The 21,923-nt window shown below is 63.4% G+C and overlaps 1 protein-coding gene across 1 annotated transcript in view; it reads right to left on the bottom strand.

Annotated features, from left to right (window-relative positions):
* CROCC2 (ciliary rootlet coiled-coil, rootletin family member 2) overlaps window positions 1–21,923 on the bottom strand; it is an 80,944-nt gene that overhangs the window by 5,461 nt on the left and 53,560 nt on the right. The window contains 16 exon segments of the mRNA XM_065880199.1: window positions 244–366; window positions 1,045–1,212; window positions 1,878–2,085; window positions 5,469–5,526; window positions 5,529–5,694; window positions 5,997–6,499; window positions 10,367–10,476; window positions 11,952–12,130; window positions 14,589–14,683; window positions 15,447–15,467; window positions 15,470–15,548; window positions 16,295–16,494; window positions 16,783–17,140; window positions 17,619–17,768; window positions 18,648–18,807; window positions 19,418–19,635. Of these exon segments, the coding sequence (XP_065736271.1) occupies window positions 244–366; window positions 1,045–1,212; window positions 1,878–2,085; window positions 5,469–5,526; window positions 5,529–5,694; window positions 5,997–6,499; window positions 10,367–10,476; window positions 11,952–12,130; window positions 14,589–14,683; window positions 15,447–15,467; window positions 15,470–15,548; window positions 16,295–16,494; window positions 16,783–17,140; window positions 17,619–17,768; window positions 18,648–18,807; window positions 19,418–19,635 (2,796 nt within the window).

Raw genomic sequence — 21,923 nt, 5'->3', positions numbered from 1 at the left:
GACTGTCCTCACCCCTCTTTATGGGGGGCGATGTTGGCACGGAGAGGGTGGTGACCCGCCCCAGAATGCCCCTCCGCCCCTCAGTGAGGTGTGGGAGTGACGGAGGGTAGTGTGGGGTCCCGTGGGGATGGCCTGGAGCCCACCGGGCAGTAGCGCTGCCGGAGGACCTCGGGCTGGGGCCAGGCGGGCGCAGGGACCCTCCCCTCCCTCTGCACCCCCGCCGGGCGCTGGGTCCCCGCCCACCTGCTTCGCCAGCACCTTCACCCGCTGCCGGTGGGTCCTCTCTCGGGACGCCAGGGCCCCGTGCAGCCGCTCGGCCTCCACCACCAGGTCTCGCTGGTGCTGGGTGGCCAGCTCCTGGAGCCGCTGGGCATAGGGGAGACCCCAGGCACCTCACTGTGGCCTGCTCACCCAGGGCTGCGCAGAGTCCCGGGACAGGCGCGTCCAGCCCTCCCCTGGGGACCCCCAGTTGGCCCGGCTGCCCTCTGCTGGAGCCCGGGGCCTGGCCAGGACCGGAAGGTGAGCGGAGGGTTTCGTAAACACATTCGGCCCCCGGGCCTTGTCTGCTCCGGAGTCCCACCCACAGGCCGGCAAGGTGAGCCTTACATCTGTTTTAACGGCATCCTAGTTTCCACTTGGCTGGACCGGGGGTCCCAGAGGCATTGCAGGCTCATTCTTGCGCCCACCTCCTTTGCCGATTCCTTGTCTGGCGATAGAGGGTCTGTCCAGTGGTGAAAGGGGAGATACCCCAGAACACGCGGGAGCAGCCCCTGGACCTACCTGTAGGCCTGCCTGGCCCTGTGTTTCCCACACTCCCCCCCTTCTGGTCCATGCACTGGCTCACGGTCCCCTGATGGTCCCCCCACTCCCACGGGGCCCATGGAGCCCTGAGACCTGAGGTGTCGCCCTGGTGGACCCCTTTGTTGTCTGGGGCTGCGTCTCCGCACCTGTTCTGTGTAGGAGTGGTCCAGCCCACCCTTCCCATCTGGGCGTGTGCATATGTGTGTCCAAGCACGAGACAGAAGCACTGGGACACACACCCACCCGGACACCCCCAGCCCCAGGCACCGGCCCACTCCCAAGACTGGGGTGCATGGAGCCCAGCTGGTTTTGCCTCAGGGCCCTGTCCGCTTCCTGGTGCAGGCAGGTATGGTCCAGCGGCTCCTTCTCGGCCCCCGCCCTCACGTTGTCCCCTTCCCTCCTCAGCTCTGTCTGCAAGAGCAGAACCTGCCACAGTCTCTGGCGGGGGTGTGAGTTCAGGCCAGCCTTTTCCCTGGAGAGCACATGGGGTGCCCCCGGGAGGGGCTCTGGATTCCCTGAGAGCTGGCTGGGTCGGGGGAGGGAGCTCCCTGGCCAGGATGCCCAGTGGCCTGGGCCATCCAGCATGTGGGGCTGCTATGAGAGTGAGGGGGGACCACCAGTCACGTTGCTGTCCTGCTTTGGACCAGCTGCATCTCCTGGTACCACCAGGCCCTTGCAGCGCCGCTCCCAGCCTCAGGGAGCCTCTGCGCGCTGCATCCTGGCGCCCCTGCACCTCAGCGCCTGCAGCCGGCTCACAGGCCCCAACCTCTCCCTGACCAGGTCCCAGCCAGCCTGTGTCCTCTGTGTCCCTGTCCCCACAGCCCGTCTTCCTTGGAACAGCCCGCTGCTTGAGTACGGCCCCCTCCTGGCCCCCATCCTCACCACGCAGGCATAGGACGGGGGGGAAGAACTGGGGATGAATGTTGGGTGACCAATGAAACAAACACTTTTGGTGGGAAAGTTTGGGGGCTCCTTTTTGCCCCCTTGTGGATGGTCCCTTTGGAGGAAGGAACTGACACTCAGGGCAGGCCTGGCCCGTCAGCCACTGGGGCAGGATGGGAATCTGGGCCCCAGACCAGACCTGTCCACTTCCCCAGCTCTGGGCCGGGCGGGACACTGGTCAGTCCCAGCCGCTGGAGGCCCAGGCCTGTCCTCTCGCCCTCAGGCTGGACAGGGCCTGGTCTCTCGGGGGGCCCTGGGACATGGCGGATCGGTCTCGAGCGCAACGTGACGGGGGCAGTGTCCAGCGTGTTACAGAAGGAGGGAACCCTTTCTTCTTCAGGACTGAGGAAAACAAAGGGTGCCCTCCACTGAGAAAGGAAGTCCTGTTTCTTTAAAAATCCAGTTACACTCCTGGACGTGCATGTTAAAAAGAGAAGAGAAAAGTGAAATCCAAAGTAAATAAACGGCCGCATCCGGGTTTCCCCTCCTGAGACACCAATAAAGGGTTTATGGGTTTTCGGGCCCCTCACAGCTGACCTCCTGGAACTCATTAGCTGTTCCTCCCCTCCCCCATCTGGGCTCCAGGGACCCGCGGTTGGCTCTGCTGCCCGGGGCAGTGCCATCTCGGCCTCCCAGCCCCCAGGCCCCCTACCCCGAGCGGCCACGGGAGCCCTTGGCTTCCCCAGCTTGGCACTGGGCCTGCCCTTCAGGAGAAGCTGCAGGGTCCTGGTGACCATGCCCGGCTGGACAACCCTTCTTTGTGAGAGGCCAGGTGGCCTTGTGTGGACAAGCTGGCTGCTGGCTCTCAGTGACCTGATCTGCTGGCCTCTGTGCCTCCATCCTGACCCCAGTTCTGTCCCCAGGGTCCCTGCCTTCCATGGCCACCCCACTGACCCGGCCACTTCCCTCTGGAAAACCGTCCTGTCCCCGAGCCCACCTGAGCTGGACAGTGTGCACATGGTGGCCAGGGCCTGCCCAGGACACGTGTCCCCATGTGCTTGGGGACATGTGACCCGGGTGGCGGCCCTCCTGGAGGCTCCTCGCTGGGCAGGGCCTTGCTGTCCTCCCTCGGGGTCCGTTGGTCAGTCTTCTCTGGAGCCTGCCCTCCGCGCTGGGGTGCCGCCGTCGCCCCCTGTGGGGACCCCACTGTTCCTAGCTCTGCACTTTGCTCCTGACACAGTGAAACACTCTCTTTCCTGCCCCTGCCGTGGCCGGCGGCCTCTGCCTCTTCTCCGGCCCTGAGCCTGTCCTTTTCACTCCTTGCTGGTGTCCACACGCCCCGCCCCCCCGACATCTTTGCCCTCCAAGTCTGAGAGCCCTGGGCACTGTCACCTCACCACTCGTCCCAGCGGCCACGACTGTGTGCTGGCGAGGCCAAGCCTGGCCCCTGTGGTGCCCAGGCCCTCCTGCCCTGGGCTGCGTGGCCCAGACAAACCCCGCCCGCGCACGGAGCCATTCTGCGCAGGACCTGGCAGGCAGATGGCACCGTGACAAGCTCAGGGATCCACTGGGCCTGAGGTGGCCCCTGCAAAGTCCGTGGGCTGAGCCATGTAACACGGACCCTCCACCTCCCTCTGAGAAGCCCTGGCCGGACACTGCCGCCTGGACCTACCGTGAGGGACGAAGCTTCCCTTCTCGGCCCAGTTCCCTTTACACAGCTGAGCCCAGGCTGGCAGGGTCTACCCACACCTCCGCCCAGGACCAGTGTTGTGGTGCAAGGGACAGCAGCTGTACCCGGTCATCAGTGCCACGTCGGGAGGGCTGTGTCCCGGGAGTCCAGCTCCCGGCCCCAGGGGACAGGCAGCGAGACCTCTGCCCAGGTGTGCTCACACAGCCTCCGGCCACCACCTGTCAGGCCGCCCGGGCAGCAGGACCTAACCATGCCCTCGCCCCAGAGAGGCCTTGGGAAGGCTGCCCTGCTCTGGGGTCCAGGACTGAGCCCCTAGCTCTCCCCACTGCCAGGACTCCTGCTCCCCCCACCCCCCCGCTCAGGTGGGGACACTGAGCCTGAAGGGATGGGTGCCTCGGGTGCCTGGTCACCAGCCCAGCGCAGGCTTTCCACCTACTGCCCGATGGTCTGTCTTCCCTCTGGACTCCCTGTCCTGCCCACCCCTGGGGGTGTTGAGAGGGCATCAGAATCCCAGGCCCAAAGCCCAGCCTCGCATTCCGCCGGGGTCAGCTGGATGGGTCGTGCCTGTTCCTACGGGGCAGAGGCAGGACATCGAGGTCAAGGGAGCTGCCTCTCAGGTCACGTGACCTGGGAGGTCCCTGCACACAGCAGGCCTGCCGGGTGGGTCCACAGAGCCATAGCTGGGGTTGGGGCCTGGGTGACATTCTGCCTGGTTCCAAGAACGTCATTTCCTTTCACTAGCCTCAGTTTCCCCATCAGTTAACCTGGGCCCCAGGAAGATGCTCTGGTGACCCCAACCCCTGATTTCAACCCAAATACCTCCACTTTGGCCCGTTTCATACGTGGAGATGGTCCATTCACGCCTGGGGACAGTTCAGCTGTCAGAATCACTGACCAGCGGGCCCCTGGGCCTCCCTGCCTTTCGCATCCTTTCTGCCCGTCTCTGGGCCGGCCCGTGCCCTGTCCTGTCCTGCATTCATTCAGCCTCTTTGGTTGGTTCTCTGTCTTGCACCCCAGCCCGTGTTGGGTCTGCAAGGGTGACGAGACAGGGCTTCCGGCACTCTTCCTGGTCTCTGTTGTGCGGGCCTACACCTACCCTCCCATTGCTCCCATCTGCAGGGCACCCCCTGAGCCTTGGCTATCTCCACCACGGACAGGGGAATCTGGGCTCCAGAGGCGGGCAGTGTGCCAACGCCACACAGCTCCAGGCAGGACTGGCGCTCAAACACTGGGAACAACGCCGCTTGTGTGTGTGTGTGTGTGTGTGTGTGTGTGTGTGTGTGTGTGTGTGTGTTTGCCATGACCTGTGGTCCTCCTCCGAGGAGAGCAGAGGTAGAGTTGGGGTAACATCACCGGAGGGCTGTGGAGGTCCACACGGTGACCTGCCAACGCCAGGCTGACCCTGAGCTTGGAGGCGGGTGGACAGGCCCAGGGCGGGCATACTCCCCACTGGCAGCTTGGGACACAGAAGCCCATCCGAGCCCGTGCCTCCCCAGCCCCTGCCTGGACGCCCGCGAGGCCCTCCCCATACCCCGCCTCCCCACCCCCAACTCTCCAGGGACCACCCTTCCACCCCACCCCCCTCTTCCGGGGACCATCCACCGGATCCGGTTACCTGGGCCCGGTGCACCGCGAGCTCCCCCTGCAGGCGGGCCGCCCGGGGCGCAGCGCGGCCGCTCCTCCCGCAGGACACGCCTCTCCGCGCGCTGCGCCCGCCGCCGCCGCCGCCGCCAGAGCACGTGGGCCGGGCAGGGGCCGGGCAGGGGCCGGGCAGAGGCCGCGCGTAGGCAGGTCACTCCGGCCTGACGCTGAGCCCCTGGCTCGGCTGATTATTTTTCCCGGAGCTGTGTGTCCACAGTCCACCTTCTGTCGTAGGGGCGCCCGCAGTGGAACAGGAAACCAGGGAGAGGCCTTGGGGCTCTGACTCCCTGCGTGCCCCTCCCGCCTCGGTTTCCCCTCTGTCAGCTGGGGATTGGACGCGTCTGGGTGACTCCAGGCCTGACACCTGCCTCCAGCGTCTCCCTGGACTTCCCTTCACACGGAGGGAGCGATTCCTAAAGGGAAGGCAGGGCCCTGTCCCCCCGGGGCCCCTCACCTGCTGCAGGGCCTCCCGCACCTGCGCTCCAGGGGGGCGACCTTCTCCTCTAGCAGCGCCCCCTCTGGGCCAGGCCCTGCCTGTGCCTTCTGCCCTCTTCCAGGGCCTGGTGCCGCGTGTCCAGTGCTTCTGGAAGAGGGAGGCACAGGCCGCCTGGAAGCACGGCCCGGGGTGTGCTGCAGGTGAGGCTGTGGCACCTGGCGTCTGCCCAGATCACGTGCAGTGGCTGGGAAGCAAAGACGCAAGAACAGGTCGAGTGCCGTGTGCACGGATCGGGCAGTTTCCGATGTAACCACGGGCGGGGTGGGAGGGGTCCTAGAAGCAGGCCTTGTTGGCCCGGCGGCGTGGGCAAAGGCGGGTTCTCCGCTGTGGTCAGAGTGGCTCAGAAGACACATCCGTTTTCCCTGCCCTGCTTCCAGCCCTTGGAAGAAAGACCGCGACAGTCCCCGCAAGTCCTCCCAAGCTCCCGGGGCGGGTGGGGCTCAGCCCCCACGCCCTCCACCTGCAGCCTTCTTCCCCTGTGCCCACCTCGTACCCCCGTGACTCAGGCCTCCCCGCCCCTGCTGCCCGAGCCCGGAGTGCTGCCAGCCGCCCCCCTCTTCCGCTGCGCCGCCCCCTCCCTGTCACCCCTCCTCTCTGAGCCTTCACGAGGACGGCACCTGTGGTGTCCCCGGGCTGGAGCTGGTGCACAGTGGGGCCTGGGGATTCTCGGGAGCACACGGGTGCCGTCCTGCCCGCGAGTGTCTGGTGGGCAGGAGGTGGTGGTGACCTTTGGTACAGAGCACTCTGGAAAATCAGGAGCCGCGTCCAGCCCATTGCGGGGGCTGAGCGGGGGGCGGAGGAAGGCAAATCGGGGGCCCCGGGATTGTCCATACGGAGCCTGCGGCGGCTTGGGCTCAAGGAGCCAAGAAGTGGAAGAAGGTGCCATGGAATGGAGAGGTAGCCCGAGGGCTGCGTGGCGGGTGAGGGGCAGGCAGTGCCCCGAGGGCTCCCAGGCTTGGACTGCGTGCGGGGTGTCCGGAGCCCACTTGCTGGGATGGGAAGGTGGGTGTGGGAGCACGTTGAGGGGTCTCCCGGGGGTCACTGCGCCGGGGGCAGTGTCACAGGACCAAGTGGCTATGGAGGCCCTGGCACCGAAGGCCAGGGAGTGGGGGGAGGACGGGTCCAGGCCAAGTGGACTTCGGAGCAGAGAAAAGAGGAGACTGGGCCCAGGGAGGACCAGAGAGCTGGCAGAGATCGGAGGGAGAGGTCGGGCCCCTGTGTGGAAAGCTCCAGGGGCTCGGGTAGACATGGACCCAAAAACACCCTTTGGAAGGGACCAAAGTTGCTGGTGATCTCTGTGTCTGTGTGGGTCCCGGGAGGTTGCGGTGCTGACGGTCTGGGGAGAGGGGGGGGGGCAGCCCTTCCAGAATCCTGGCTGGGGGAGGGGAGATGGGGCCAGCAGAGAGAGGAGGGGGTGTGGGTTGTGGCGGGCAAAGAGGTGCTTGTTTAGGAAGAGGGAGACTGGGTCTAGAGCCAGAGCAGGAACGCCTGAAGGCACAGGGACCCCCGAGGGCCCACCCAGGCTCAGCCCTCAAGTTTCTGGGTCTCGGCCAGCAAACACGTGCCATTCACAAGGACCCAGCAGTTGTGTCCCGGGAGCCGTGTGTCTAAGGGGGCTTTGTATCCATCTCCCACTCCGTTTTCACTGAATACAAGAGGAGGACTGGCTCAGAGGAAGAGGGGGAGCAACCGGGCACCCCCGTCCCAGGCTGGGTGAGGGCGGGACAGGTGTCGTGACCCTGTAGGAACGTTTTTGGGTCTGTCAGTTTAGAAAGTTAAAGGAAAGGGAGGGCAATGCTTGTACTTAAAATTGAGGTTTCACCCTTCTTTACAATTTTGGAAATTACAGTTTTCTGTTTGTACACATTTTCCCGTAGAAAAGCAGAAGTTTCCTTCAAATATGGCGTAGATATTTCATGGTATTTTAAAGAGGCTCCAGACCACTCGTGAGAAGCATTGTGCTCCTCTTGCAGGGACTCACCGTTCATGGAATTCAAATGAACCATAATAACTGAACGGGGCACCCGTCATGAACATCTCCCTTTGCCCCACTGAGTCAGTCTCACTGCTGCCTTGCTTTGGTTCTGAGCCCTGATCCTGAGTGGGGGGCGGCTGGCCGTGCACGCGTCACAGGCCTGCACTCAGCGCGGGGATTCAGCTGCAGGAGCGCACGAGGCTTGACCGCCGGCTTCTGTGGTTCCGCCCCGGGCCTGGGGGAGGAGGCGGGGCTCCGCGCGTGCCCTTGGGCCAGCCCCAGCCTTGGTTTCCCCCTCTGCGGACGGGTGTGATGCGATCTCACAGCGTTTTCGTCGGGAGCAAGAGAAGGAGGGAGAAGAACTGTGAGGACCGCCCCTCCCCCCGCCGCCCTGTATGGGGGCTGCTGTAAAGTGGGGGTCCGTAGAGGCCAGAAATGCCTCAGGCACCAGCACAGCAGGCGGAGGCAACGTTCCGCACCCTGCTTGTTGCACAAGAGGAGCCTGCCGCCAACCCCAGCGCATCCTTCGGAGTTCAGGTCCTCAGCCTTCTCATCCACTGGCGACAATGGATCGATTTGTTCATCGGCTGGCAAGTGTCCAGTGTGGGTGAGCGCTGGGCAGCAGTGCACGGCCACCTGGCCCTGCCCTCTGGGAGCCTCGCGAGCCCTCTGGCCGGTCACAGGACAGAACTAGCGCTGGGAAGTGCTCCAATATAAGGGGACCCGAGCGCCTTACTTTACACAGTGGGCCTCAGTAGCCCAGACGGGAGGCTGGGATCTGGTGCCGGTTAGGGACAGCTGGAAACTTCTGGACTCTGCCCTGTCCTGCTTGCCTCTTCGTCCACCCTTGTGCCAACCCCTGCTGCTTTGACCACGCTACTGTTACAGTCAGTATTACGATACTATTTCAAAAATTGCTTAGAAAATCTCAAACATCTATTCTTCCCTGTAAACTCTGCAATCAGCTTGTCCAGTTTCCCTCCAAACATACCACAAACAAATAGACAAAACCGAACCAAGAAAGCAAACAACTGACAACCAAGAAACAACCGACAAACCAGGAACATAAGCAAAGATCCACCCAGAAGCTGATCAAAACATTATAACTGCCCCAAAGGCAGCCCCCTCTCCAGTAAGACGAGACACAGCCGCAAGAAGAGGCGCAGCGTTTATTCTTCTAAACAAACAACCTTTGAATTAAAGAAGAAATAAAAGCGGAAACTCCTAGAGGATTGGTAAGAAAGGAAAAGAATTCATGTTAAAAACCTTTGGGGGGCTTCCCTGATGGTGCAGTGGTTAAGAATCCACCTGCCAATGCAGGGGACACGGGTTTGAGCCCTGGTCTGGGAAGATCCCACATGCCGCGGAGCAACTAAGCCCGTGTGCCACAACTACTGAGCCTGCGCTCTAGAGCCTGCGAGCCACAACTACTGAAGCCTACGCACCAAGAGCCCGTGCTCTGCAACAATGCAACAAGAGAAGCCACCACAGTGAGAAGCCCGTGCACCGCAACGAAGAGTAGTAGCCCCCGCTCCTCGCAACTAGAGAAAAGCCCGCGCAGCAACGAAGACCCAATGCAGCCAAAAGTAAATAAAGCAACAACAACAACAACGTATGGGGGCACATACCAAACCACAATGAGGGAAAACACAATAACATTGAATGCTTTTACTATTGAAAGAGTAAAGCCCAGACATAAATACAGCACCATGCAACTGAAGAAATCAGAAATATTACAACAACCAAAGAGTGTGTCAATAGGGATAAAAGCTGAAACGAATAAACCACGTGAAAGGAGAAAAGAGATAAAAGTTGATTCTTTGAAAAGACCAATAAAACAGATGAACTGTTGGCAACTTAAAGAGAGACAAATAAAAATCTCCAACATCAGGGACAGAAACAGATCTAACTATAGATATAAATAAGATCTAACTACAGGTGTAAAAATGAAAAATGGCTGCCAAACATAAGAGCGAGTTCCTGGCAGCGCACTTGAACACGAGATGGGTGACTTCCAAATGTCCAAAACTGACCCCAGAAGAGATAGAAAAACTCAGAGACAGCGAGGGAAAAGCTGGGAGAGGAAATGAAAATGTATTACTTAAGCTGACAGGAGGAGCACGGCATTTGCAGGTGAGTTCAATGTAACCTTTCAAGAAGGCTTAACTCCGAGGCTATTTAGATGATCCCAGGTAGTAGAAAGAGATGGAAAGCTCACCAATTCCTTTTATGAAGATAAAATACTCTTAACACACAAAAAAATCTGACAAGTATGGTGCCCTAAAGGAGCACAGACATTCTTGAACAAGTATCAGGAATGCGCTCCAGCCACAGCGTGCCCAGAAGGCCGAGCGGCTCCCCACTTCGCCTCTAGAACCTGGACTGAAGCTGGATTTGGGCCCTGGGGGTGAGCTCTCTGGAGAGGAGGGGAGGGTGTGCGAGGGACTGTGAGGTGCTGGTGGACGCCCTGAGCCCCTCTGAGCCATCGAGGCTGTGACCTGGCGCTGGTCCGAGGACAGCCTCGGGCGGTCTCTCCCAGTGGGCGGGCGCCAGGCCCCCCTCCCCGCCTCGCCTCCCGCTGGCTCAGGCCCCGCCAGCTGCCTGCAGGCCCCCCGGGGGCTGTGTTCGCGCGTGTCCTAACCTTGGGGCTCGGTTCTGCATTGTTGATCTATTGAATTCCCAGGGTAGCCCTGGAAACGGGGAGGGATTTGCTCTCAAACAAGAATCTTACTGTTTGCATAGCACAGCCTACCATTTAATTAGAAAAATATGTTTTTAATTAACTTTCTCTTGACAAACACATTGGCTTATGTGAAACGAGGGAAAATCCAGTCCATGAGAGTGAAAGATGTTATCAAATGCAAGCCTCGCTCTAGCTCACGCTGGCCGCCTGGCAGCCTGGCCTGGACGTGGTGCAGGCAGTGGGCGGCGGGTGGTGTGGCCACGTACCCTGAGCCCACAGCGGGCTGGAAACGCTGCAGCCTGGCTTGGCTGTGAGTGGAGAGTGCCCGGGGCCTCCGGTGACTGAGGTGTGTCTGAACCCCCTCCCGGGCGCCCACTGCAGTGACCAACAGGTTACAAAAATTGGGAAAGACTTCCCTCGGCTGGAGACCAGGGACTTTGAGGGTTCCCAAAAGATGGAGAGCACATGGAGGCAAGTGGCCTAAAAATAGGATAATTGCGAATTGCCAGAATTCTTAGAAAAATTGGACAAACGATGGATAGATTCTAGCACACACAGTTTACTCAACACTTGATCAACCAGAAGACGAACAGGGGTAGCGAATACGTGAACAACTTCCAGCAGAGCCGTCTGCGCCCCGTGTGGAGACCCCACGTGGGCACCTCAGAGGCCGGGGCTGGAGGGGGCAGTGGGGGTGTGGAGGGGAGGCCTCCAGGGACCAGGGTCACGGTGGGGGAGGCACCAGGAAGGCCCCCACTCCCCTGGCAGGCAAGTGCCAGGGGGAGGAGCCTGAGGACAACCCCGCAGCTCTGCCCTGAGGTCGGGGCCGTCACCCTCCCTGTTCCTGGAACAGAAAAGTTCTGGAGGGGCCTCAGTGCCGTCTCTGCCATTGCTCCCCACGTCTCCCCTTGGGCTCTTCCTCTCTGCCTTTCCTTGGGGTGTGAAACATCTGGCCAGAGACGCGTGAAGCCCCTGATGGGTCCCTCTGCAGCCCCAACTGGGAATGAGACCGGACCCCCTTCTCAAAAGGAGGAAAAGGATCACTACGTGAGCCGCTCGCGGTCAACTGTGATTCAGGAGAGCAGTCGGTCCACGGAATCTGATTGGAGGGTCTTGAATCAAAAAGAGAACAGAGTTATTGCAGGAAAGGGGAATCGTGTCAGAAAACGGTAACTGATGTTCTCGAGAAGGTGAGCCCAGCAGGGAGCCGGAGGGCGAGCCATCTGCGGTGAAAACACCAGCGCCAGCCCGCGGCCGTGGGGCGGCAGGGAGAGAAGGCAGAGCGGCTAAGACCACGGAGACCCTAAGTCCTCCCAGACTTGGTGGGAGACGCGATGAGAAGGTGAAGTTCGAGGTCAGCGAGGGGGGCAGGCCCAGGGTGCAGGGGGGGCGGCTGAGAGTTGCAGGGAGTGGGGCGGGGGGGGCGGGAAGAGACGGTTTCGAAGTGGAAAGAACTCGTATAAACTGAAGGTAGGTTTGATCCTGCACGCGGAGCGGGCTCCCCACGCGCAGGGCAAACATCTCAAAGATCAACGGGCCCTCTGGCTCCCACTCTGGAAGGAGCAGCGCCAATAACCTAAAACACCCTCACATTTCTTGACACCGTCTGACACTGAGGTCAGAGGGCAAACAAGGCACCTGAAATCTAAGGAAAAACAGGCCCCGCTCAGAAGAGGTGGGACGTGAGCCTGACTCAGGGAGCCATCTGTGCTCATGAAGAGCTCAGCTGACGTGTCTAACAGAACCCAACTGTGAAGGGCAGCGTTCTGAGACGGCCCGTGACCTTTGGCCGGTGTTGTCCCACGAGTTCGTCAGGTTCTTGGCGAAGGAATTTGCAGCTGTAATTAAGGCTCTGCCCACTGGCTTCGAGTTCACCCAAGGGGAGGGCACCCAGGTGGGCGGGCCTAGTCCATTACAGGGCCATAGGCCGGTGCGGGGGGGTGGGGGCAAGCGGCGGGCAGCCTATGAGAAGGCGTCCAGAGGACAGCTGGGAAACGGGACCTAGTCCCGCGGCTGCGAGGAGACGCTTCCCGGAGCCTCAGGAGGGTGGACCCAGCCTCCCAAGTGTGGGAGCCCGGAGGGAGGCCAGCCCCGCAGGCAGGCAGGCCAGCGGGACTTCTGGCCAAGGACAGGGGCTCACACGTGGAGTGAAGTCAGCCGTCCATGGCGACTCGCAGCTGGGCCGTCAGAGAGGAGGATGCCGGTGGGGACTGCTGTGAGCACAAAGCCCCCGTCTCGGCAGACGTGGGCAGGGGGTGGGGTGGGGTTCAGACTCAGGGACCAGCTCTTCAGGGACCCCACCCGGGCACTGAGGAGAAAGAAAGGGGTGGGGCAGGGCTGGAGGAGGGGAGCCCTCAGAGCAGAGCAGAGCCAGGGCACAGGTGCAGAACCCCTGCTGCTGGGGGTGGCCGCGGGAGGTCCTTGAGCTCAGCTGACACATACATTCTCTTCACACTTAACACCGAATATTAGGGGAAAACACTTCAACTGTTGTAACACCCGCCCTCCCCCAAGCAGTGACCAAGAGACCAGACAAACGGAGGGAAGGGGCGGGCAGATGACCCCACAGTGAAAGGACAAAAAGGAAGTCGTGAGGAGTCGTTAAAGGGGCAGGTGTCTCGTCAGCGATGGAAGAAAAGCAGAGCATAAGTTATCACAAAACTTGTAAGTGGGGCAAATTCTCCTGCAAAAGGGAAAGACTCTAAGGTAGGATTGTAACCAGAGCCAGGCTGACGCAACGATGGCCAAAAACCTACAGAGCAAAGTGCAAAGGCCAGGGTCAGGAGATGGTGGGGACCCTGCCAGCGTTGGGAGCAGGGCACAGAGGCCTCCAGACCAGTAAGCAAACGTTAGAGAGAGCGTGTCAGAGAGATCTAGAAATTACAGACCCTTAGAGATAAGAGGAGACATTGCCCCAAAAAACTGTCTTGGGAAAATTCCACACATGATTCTTAGCTTCGATAAATCCAGGAGACAGAATCAAGGTGGAATATTTGAATGATGTGAAGTTTGGTTTAATAGGTATATTTCAAAACGTGTAACCTGCAAACAGGAAGCAGTGTTTTCAAATGCGCATGGAACAAATACATGTGGACGTACGTGTAAAATGAAACAGCCTGGCCCCGCCTCCCTTGCTTCCTCAGACCCCACACTTCCTGGGCATCTCCCAAGCCCCCAGCCAGGCACCTGGGCGCTGGGACTGAGCCCTCCGAGCCTCTCCCCAGCAGCTTCAGCCACTGGGGCCTTTGAAACAGAAATCCCCTCTCAGCTCACAAATGTTTTCCAGACTGAGCTCCTTCTCTGCTCTCTGCTCATCGCCTGCAGGAGGCCCCTCCTCAGAGGCTCCCGGCCTAGCGGGCACCTGGGACCCAGGCCCCTGCCACCAGGCTCCGGGCCGAGCCCCGCACTGAGCGAGTCAGCGCAGGCTTGGCGTCCACACCTGCCCTCTGAGGGGAGGCCTGCCTGCCGGCTGCCCCTGGGGTCCTACAGGCCTCGCCCGGCTCACTGCTATGCTGACATGCAAGGCCATCTCTCCAGGTCCCTCCTCGCAAGGCACTGGGAGGGGGTGGCCTGGACCCGAGCCCGTGTCCTCCTCAGCCCCTCCACTCTGCTGTCTCCGTCAGCCTCGTCTTTTCAGCATGGGCCGGGGGACCCGATTCCCTGACACCTGGGGGTGGCCGCCTCTGGGGCCTGTACCCCCTGAGCCAGGTGTGCTGTTCTTGGTGGTCTGAGGTCCCCAAGCAGCCGCAGCGGCCCAGACCCGGCTGAGCCCTGGCCCTGGCCCTGTCCTGCCGAGGGATCTTAGCACAGCCCAGGGTTCCTTGGACTTGTGGGCCTGGGTGGGGTGCAGTGAGGGGGGTCCGGGCCAGCCCCCGTCCGCCCAGGCCTGGCCCCCACCCCAAGCCCAGGTCCTCACCTGAAAACTTCACCCCAGTGGCCGCCTTCACACCCCAAAGGCCAGCACGTGGCATATTTACCCAAGTCCACCCTGTGCAACCTCCTTCCATGTCTGAGTGTCATAGAAGAAAATGCGGTCCCGCGGCGGCATAAATATGACCCCACACACCTGGAGAGCTCCAAGGCTAGGCCAGCGCCACCCTATGCCTGCCGCCGAAAGCACAGACCTGGGAGGCCGGGGGTCTGCCCCCGACTCGGCCCCTCGCCGACTGTGCCACCGGGGCCAGGTGGCTCCCTACTCAGGACTCAGTGTCTGCAAATCTGTGAAATAAGGGCTGGGACCACTGCAAAGACGGCTCCACCAGGGTGGCCCAGACGAGCTCTGTGGGGGCCCGACGCCCAGGGGCCACCTGCCCCAGCCCAGCACAGCCAGTGCCACTGCCCGCGGGACCTGGAACCCGCCCTCCCCCAGAAGCCTTCCTCCCCACCCCGCCCCCTGCCCCGGGGTGTGAGGTGCGCTCACCTGGAGCCTCGCTCCTCCGCGCCTCGGGGACACCTCCTCCTGCAGGGCCCACGCAGCCTGTGCGCCGCTCAGCTCACCCTCCACCTGGCGCCGGCCTGTGGGGAAAGCAGGGCAGCTCACCTGGCTCCCAAGGTCTGTGGGGCTGCCTCTCGGGGATGGCCCCTCCCATTGCACAGGCTGGGAAACTGAGGCTTGGTTTATTTAAGTGACCGGCACCTAGATGGTAAGGGCTGGAGTGCCCCCCCTCTGGAAATTCCCTGCCCTTCCCGTCCTGCCTCAAAGTCAAGGTCCCCGGGGGCAGGTCTGGGGTGCCAGCTCCCTCTGCCTGGACTCCAGGCCCCTCCCCACCCTTCCTTCTCTCCTGCTGGCTTTGCTCCCGGACATCCCTCCCTTGGACTCCGTGCCAGGCCCGGGCCTGCCTCCTGGGCAGACCCAGGAGTGGGGGAAGGGGGGCAGAAAGGAGGTGGGGTGACCAGCAGTGCAGGGGGCCTCCCTCTGAGGAGCTGACGTGGGCCGAGGACCCGGGGGGGGGCGGGAAGAGGGCTCCTGGCGGAAGGCACAGTCAGTGCGGATGCCCAGAGGTGAGACTGCAGGAGGTCGGCGTGCAGGAGTCGCTGGGGGCCAGGTCGGCGCAGGCCTTGGAGGTCCCTGGACTTTACTGCCTTGTGACGGGGAAGCCACGGCTGAGGAAGACCCCCCAGCTGCCAGGTGCTGGGGCGCCTTGGGGTAGGGGGCGCACTGGTTCTGGGGTCTGGCCCCGTGGCCCGAGCCCAAGCAGCTCCCGGGATGGACCCTCGTGGTGCCAGGAGGTGGGGACCTTGTAGTGGCGACCAGGGCAGGGTGGAGAAGGGCAGTCACCTTCCTCCGCCTCGGCCAGGCCCTCTGCAGCTGCCCCGCGTGGCTCCGGGCTCGGGCGCGCTCACTCTCGGCCTCGCTCAGCTGGGTGCTTAGGCTCCCCGCCTGGCAGCGCCAGGCATCCTGGGCGGGAGAACCAAGGCCAGGGGGCAGCTGGTGGGCGGGGGCGGGTGGAGGGCCAAGTACCGGGCTAGAGGGTGGGGTGGGGCAGCTCATGGCTGCTCCGGCGGGACAGGGCGGTGGGCGGCTGGGCTGGCCTGCGGGTGCGGGGAGGGGAGCACCGAGGGCTGGAGTGGCGGCTGGGGTCCCGTGTCCAGCTGTGCGGGACGGACACAGCGGGGCAGCAGGGCCTGCAGGGGCACGGGAGCTGGCCCGTAGGTGGGGTCAGGGTGACCTGCAGGGACGGCCCCCCGCCGGGATCTGGGCCTGTGTGGGGCTGGAGCCTGTCCCCGGGGCTGGCACTGGTCGGGCGGGGCGGGGGTGGGGTGGGGGTGGAAGGGGAGCAGGTGTCCGTGGAGGACCCCGTCACTGTCAGTCTGTCTTTTCCCACCCTCGCCCCTTCGAGTCTGGCGAATCTGGCGGGGGCAGCTCGTGGACTGCCCTGCGGGATCCCCGGGGCAGCAGGGTGGGGTCACTGGGGCACTCTAGGGGGGCCCTGGCCAGCTCCTGGGTTGGTTCTTCAGAGGACGGGCACTGCTGCCTGGTCTGAGGACGGAGGGCAGCCCTGGACAGTGGGGCAGCTGGCTTTCGAGGGCTGCTGGTATTTATTTGTATCTATCCCTCAGGGGCCTGCCAGGATCTCAGTGGATCCAGGACGGACAGACAGAAGGACAGCAGACCGAGCGAGCAGCCGCTCCCCGCCCCCATTCCCGCTCCCGCCGGGCATCCCGCAGCTTCTGCGCCAAGTCCCTCAGGGCGTCCCTCACCCAGGCCACGGCCCCCTCTGTGCTGCAGTCTCCCGGGGCAGGTGAGGGCCATCGGAGCGGCGAGTGGGACCGGCCGGGGGTGCTGGCACTCTGCCGCCCAGGGGAACCCTGGGTGCCCTCTGAGCCTGCAGGACAGTGACGACTGAGAGAGCGTGGTGGGGATGCGGTGACAGACACGCAGGTGCCCCGTCCCCCTTTCTCTCTGCCGTCCCCGGCCATGGGGAGCCTGGGGAGAGGCACAGGACTCAGGGCCCCGCTTCTCTCCTGCTGGCTCTGCTCCCAGACACCCCTCCTTTGGATTCCTAACCCTAACCCTAACCCGAGGGTCATGAGCCCTGAGGGGCGGGGGTGATGCCCCAGGAGGGTGACACAGCTGGGACAGGAGCCTGCTTGAAGCCACAGACGACACTGACCTTTGGCAGGGGAGCCGGGCCGCTTGGGGGAGGCCCCAGGGCTCTGTCCCCGGAGCCCCAGGCCCAGGCGGAGCGTGGACCGCAGCCGGCCCAGCTGGGCCTCCGCCTCCCGCCTGGCGCCCTCGGCCTGGGCCCCCTCCTGCTGCAGGCTGCCGAGCCACTGGCAGGCCCCGTCCAGGCGAGCCTGGAGGCCATCGGCCGTGCCGCTGGCCTGCTGCAGCTTCCTGGTGACGCTGAGCAGCTCGGCCCGGAGGGCCCGCTCGGCGCCCCGGCTCTCGCAGAGGCGCTCCTCCAGCTGCTTCTCCCGGGCCGCGGCCCTGGCTTCCGCCTCCACCAGCGCGTGCTGCGGCCTCAGGACCTGGGGGAGGGACTCGGGGCTCCAGACCCACCTGCTCTCTGAAGACTCCCCAGCCCGCTTGGCCTTAGCCCCTGCTCGGCATGTCACAGCTAGGGGGCTCTGGACCTGCTTCCCACCCCCTGTCTGACTACGGGGACACCTGAGCCCAGGTGGGGAGGGACACCCCAGAACCACGGAGCAGGTCCTGGCAGGCAGCAGAGCCCACTCGCAGCCTCACAGCCCTGGCCAGCCGGGGCGATGGCCCCAGGCTGTGCCCTCCTTGGCCTGCGTGGGGCCTGACTCGTGCCCCCATCCCCTGGGATGGTCCCGCCGTGGACTCAGGCAAGGTGCCCTTTGAATACTCATGAGTGAATGGGGGATAAACGGAGACGCCACAGCCCCTCAGGAAGTGCCCAGGCTGGGGCGTAGACAGCCAGTCCCCCAGCTTGAGGCCCCGCGCCTGCCAGATGGGAAGCCCTGGGCGCTGCTGGGCTCCTACCTCCCTCTGTGAGCCCTCTCTGGCTGCCTGTGCCTCGGCCGCCAGCCTCTGCAGCTCCAGCGTCCCCTTCTGCACACCCTGTGCGCCCCGGACCTGCATCCGGCGCAGCTCCTGGCTCTTCCTCTGCTTCTCGGCCTCCAGTGACATCACCTGGGTGTGTGGGGTTGACACTGATGGGGTCGCCTGGGCCTCTGTGCCAGGCCTCCCTGACCCTGCCTCTGCTCACATGGCCCGGGAGACAGCCTCCCTCCCGGGCAGCAGACTGCACTCAGGGAGGCTAAGGCCAAGTCCAGTTCCAGCCTGGGGTCTGTGCCGTGTCCCCCGCAAGACCAGGCCCTTGGAGCTGACTCTCTCTGCCACTCCACACCCTCTCCTGGTGTCTCGTCTCTGGAGCCAGGACACCCTGTAGAGCCCAGAGATGTGAAAAATGCTGGTGCAGAGGCCACTCGAGTGAGGAAGGGTGCCTGTGCCCGTCCCTACAGTAGACAGTTCACCAACCAATTTGTCTGCAGAAGTCTGGCAAAACGGGGTGTGCACACTTTGAAGGGCAGTCTAGGGCCCTCCTGGGTGGGCTTGAAACCAAGGTGGTCAGTGTTAAGTGGCCCTGACCTCGGGCGCCAAGGCTAAAGGATGAAGCAGTACCCATCTGTTCACCCTGAGCCCTGAGGCGGCCGTGACGGGAAAAACCCAGGCCACTCGGGGCCACGGGAGCTACCCACCCCGTTCCCCCGACAGCCAGCATCAGCCACCGGACGCCTGAGAAGACGTGCTGGGAGAGCCCCACCACCGGTCCCTCTGTGGAGTGGAGTCCCCTCCGCGTGGCGCCCTGGCTGCACTCCTGGCCCTCAGAGTCCATGGGCGTCCGAATGATTGTTTTAAGCCAATAGGTTTGGGGCTTGTCCATGTGCCCCACAGGCAGACCCAACCCAGACCCCGTGAGTCCGAGCAGGGCCCTTCTGCTGTGGCTCCAAGTCTGGGGAGTGGGGGGGACGCTCCTGGAGGGGTGTGGGCTCCAGGGCGGCCCCTCACCTGTCTGCGTAGCTCCTGGAGCTGCCGGCGGGCGTCTGCCCGTGCCTGCTCTGCCCCCTGCAGAAGGGCCCGCAGCTTGCCGGCCTCCTTCTGAGCCGCTGCCCGGGCCTCCTCCAGGACCAGCACCTTCTGTGCCTTCTCCTCCTTGGAACGCTGAAAGCTGAGTGGAGGGTCACAACCTTGGGCCGGGGAGCTCCCTGGGGGCTCCGGCATCCCCCGAGGTGACGGTCCTGGCCACCCGGCAGGCCGCCCGCCTCACTCCAGCCAGACACTCCCCACATCCGATCCAAGTGTGCCGAAGCCCAGCCTCCTGGGGCACGCCTCTGTCTGGGTCCGACTGCCCAGCCGGCCGGGCCCCTCGCTGTGTCTCAGCCCCTCTCCCCACTGCCCTCCCTCTAGCCACGCTCCTAGAGACCCAGTGTCCAGCATCCGCCGGCACCTCTGCTGCTCCCCGGGGAGGGCCGCAGCTCCGGCCAGGCTGTCCTGCCTCCGGTAGGCATCCTGGAGCCACTGACCAGGTCCTTGGCCTCCCTCTGCTCCCCAGCCCTGGGCGTCTCCTTCTGGCCACCTGGGGCCTGTCTTGCCTGCTGAACGGAACTTCCTGAGGGCGAGGACAGGCCTGGTGGCGTCCCAGCCTCCACCTCCTGGGCCAGCACCGTAGACCCTTTGGACGGGCAGCTGGCACCCTGGGTCTGCTTGGTGTGTCCACTTCACCATCATCTGGCCCAGCTCAACAGGACCAGGGCTGCTCTGTGGGGCGGCCGCCCTACCTGGCCTTCTCCTGCTCGACTCTGCGGATGGTGGCCCGCAGCTCGGTGTTGGAATCCCACAGCATGTCCTTCTCTCGGGCCTCATTCTCCAGTGCCCGGCGGGCGTCCAGGGCCTCCCTGTGCAGCCTCTCCCGGCTCTCCTCGCTGCCCTGCAGCTCCCGGCGCAGGGCGGCCAGCCCCTCCTGGGCCTTGTCCAGCTGTGCCCGCAGCCTCTCGGCCTGGGGAGGAGTGTGTGTCTCTAGGGGCCAGCTGGGGGCCACGGGCCAGGGTCAGCTGTGGCCTCTGGCTCTGCTCTGGCAGCGCCAGTGCCCACCCCCCCCCCACACCCCGGCCCCGGGTCGTCAAGTGCTCGAAGGAGAAGCAGGCAGCCTGGCTTTGCCCACGCCGCTGAGGCTGCAGGACGGCTCGCAGGGGCCCATCCCAGAGCCCTGGCAGGAGACACCCTGGCCCTTCCTGACCCTGGTGCTGCCCTGCGCTCCCTCCCTGGACCCTGGGGACGTTGGTCACCGGTCAGCAAGGCCCACACGTCTGCACTGTCCCCACCTGTGTCCCTCGGGCCGGCTCCTCCCCTTCAATAAGGGTGTGGCCCCCGGGTGTGGAGAGCAGCCTCAGCACCCAGGCTCCTGAGCTCTGCACGGCCGTGGGCACGTCCACGGGCACGTCCACTGCCTCGGGCCTGGGCTCCCGCTCCGTAAGGGAGGGAGTGGGGAGGCCAGGTCTCTGGGCGACGGCGCCCTCAGCACCCTCTGGCCGCAGCAGAGCTGCTCGGACTGGGCTGTCGCTGTCACAGGAGCACGGTTCAAGGTGCCCGCCACAGAATCGAGGGCCTCCTAACCCCCAGGGGTGAGGGCAGCAGAGGCCCCAGGGTGGGAAGGCTGTGGAGCCAGTGGGGACCTCAGGGCCCAGCAGCCCAGACCCTGGCCTCAGGCCACTCCGCACCTCTGTGAGCTGACCCGAGGAGGGGGAGAGGCTGCAGGTGTGTCCTCGTCCCCTGCCAGACCTGCTCCGGGCCCAGAGGGGGACTCCCACCGCGCTGGAGCCGGGACCTGTGTCATCCCCTGCTCCGGGGCCCTCCTCACCCCCTGGCTTCCGGGCAGGGCTTGCGGGCTCCGTGGTTTTGTGGGGCTGAGAGCCGAGCTGAAGCGTCAGTGGCGGTCAGGGTTCCTAAGCGCCCTGGGTTCCTAAGCTGCCTCAGGGCCCCCGGGGCTCACCCTCTGGTGGGAGGTGCTGGAGGGAGTACAGACCCCGGAAAGGGGCAGCCCGGCCCGACGCACAGGCTCTGGGGCTCGCCGGGATCCTTGGTCTCCCCACCGACCACCGGCGCACTCTGGAGAAGGTGTGCCCCAGAGGAGGAGGTGGGGGAAGCCACAGAAACGGAGCCTTGTCCAGGCGCTGGTTTGCCAGAGCGAGCCCCACTTTGCTGGCTGTTTCAGCGGGACACTGTCCAGGCCCCCGGCCGGCCTGGCTCCCGCGTCCGCTGGCTGTTATTGTTGTTCTGTTTTTGGGAAGGGCCCCCCTCCGCTCCCCTCCCGCCCCCCACATGTGGGAGCCACAACTGCACGGAGCATTTTCCGCCGAGCTCAGCAGAAATCCACCCCGAAGGTCAAGGACCAGCAAAAGGGCCTATCCATCATAAAAGAAGCTGTTTTCATTTCCCAGGGCTGAGGAGATGAAAACAAGCAAAACAAACGCGGGGGAGGGAGCCCCCCGCCCCCCCGCCCCGCCCCCACCCACCTCATGAGAACAACCACCCTTTACAGGAATTTTACAGCCAAATCTCTTAATGTGATTATAATAATTATTTCTTTACTAGAAATTGTATAAACAGACTCTTTTGAAATCTCCTGCAGGGAGGTGACCCGAGGGCTCTGCACGGGGGAGGGGCTGCTGAGGGGCCCTGGCCTGTGTGTGTTCACGCGTGTGCATGCACGTGCAAGCACACACGTGTGTGTGCACACAGCATGCGTGAGTGTGTGGTGTGGGCGCCCACATCCGTTCGCACGCATGTGTGATGCTCATACATGTGAGGACTCTCGGAGTCACGTGTGCTGCTTGTTGCACATATGTGGTGCCCATATGTGTTTGCATGTGTGAGTGCTGTGTCCACGCACGAGTGCATGTGTGTGCACGTGTGTGCATGGGGGTGTGGTCTCCACGTGCACAGGCAGTGTATGTATTGCGTGTGATACACGCACACACACACGCACACACGCACGCACGCACGTGTGGACCTCAGGCACGGCTGTGAGAGGCCTGGACGTTCCTCCAGTTTAAAGGCTGTGAAAGTGTTATGGTTTCCATGGCGACTCTTGGCCAGCCTGGCGCCTGGGAGGGTCCTCTGGGCTCCCTCCCCCTGCCATTGTTCCCCTTGCCCCCCTCACCCGCCTCAGCCTCCATCCACCCCGTCCCCATTCTGGGGCCCCTCTCCTTTCTGGGGGCGGCCGATCGGGGAACCTGAACTTCCCACGAGGCATTGCTTTCTCCCTTCACCCACCAGCACAAACGT

Source organism: Phocoena phocoena, chromosome 7 (assembly GCF_963924675.1).
Source record: "Phocoena phocoena chromosome 7, mPhoPho1.1, whole genome shotgun sequence".
Taxonomy (NCBI): domain Eukaryota; kingdom Metazoa; phylum Chordata; class Mammalia; order Artiodactyla; family Phocoenidae; genus Phocoena; species Phocoena phocoena.
The sequence above is the reverse complement of the archived record's forward strand: the minus strand, read 5'-3'. Positions and strand labels throughout refer to the sequence as shown.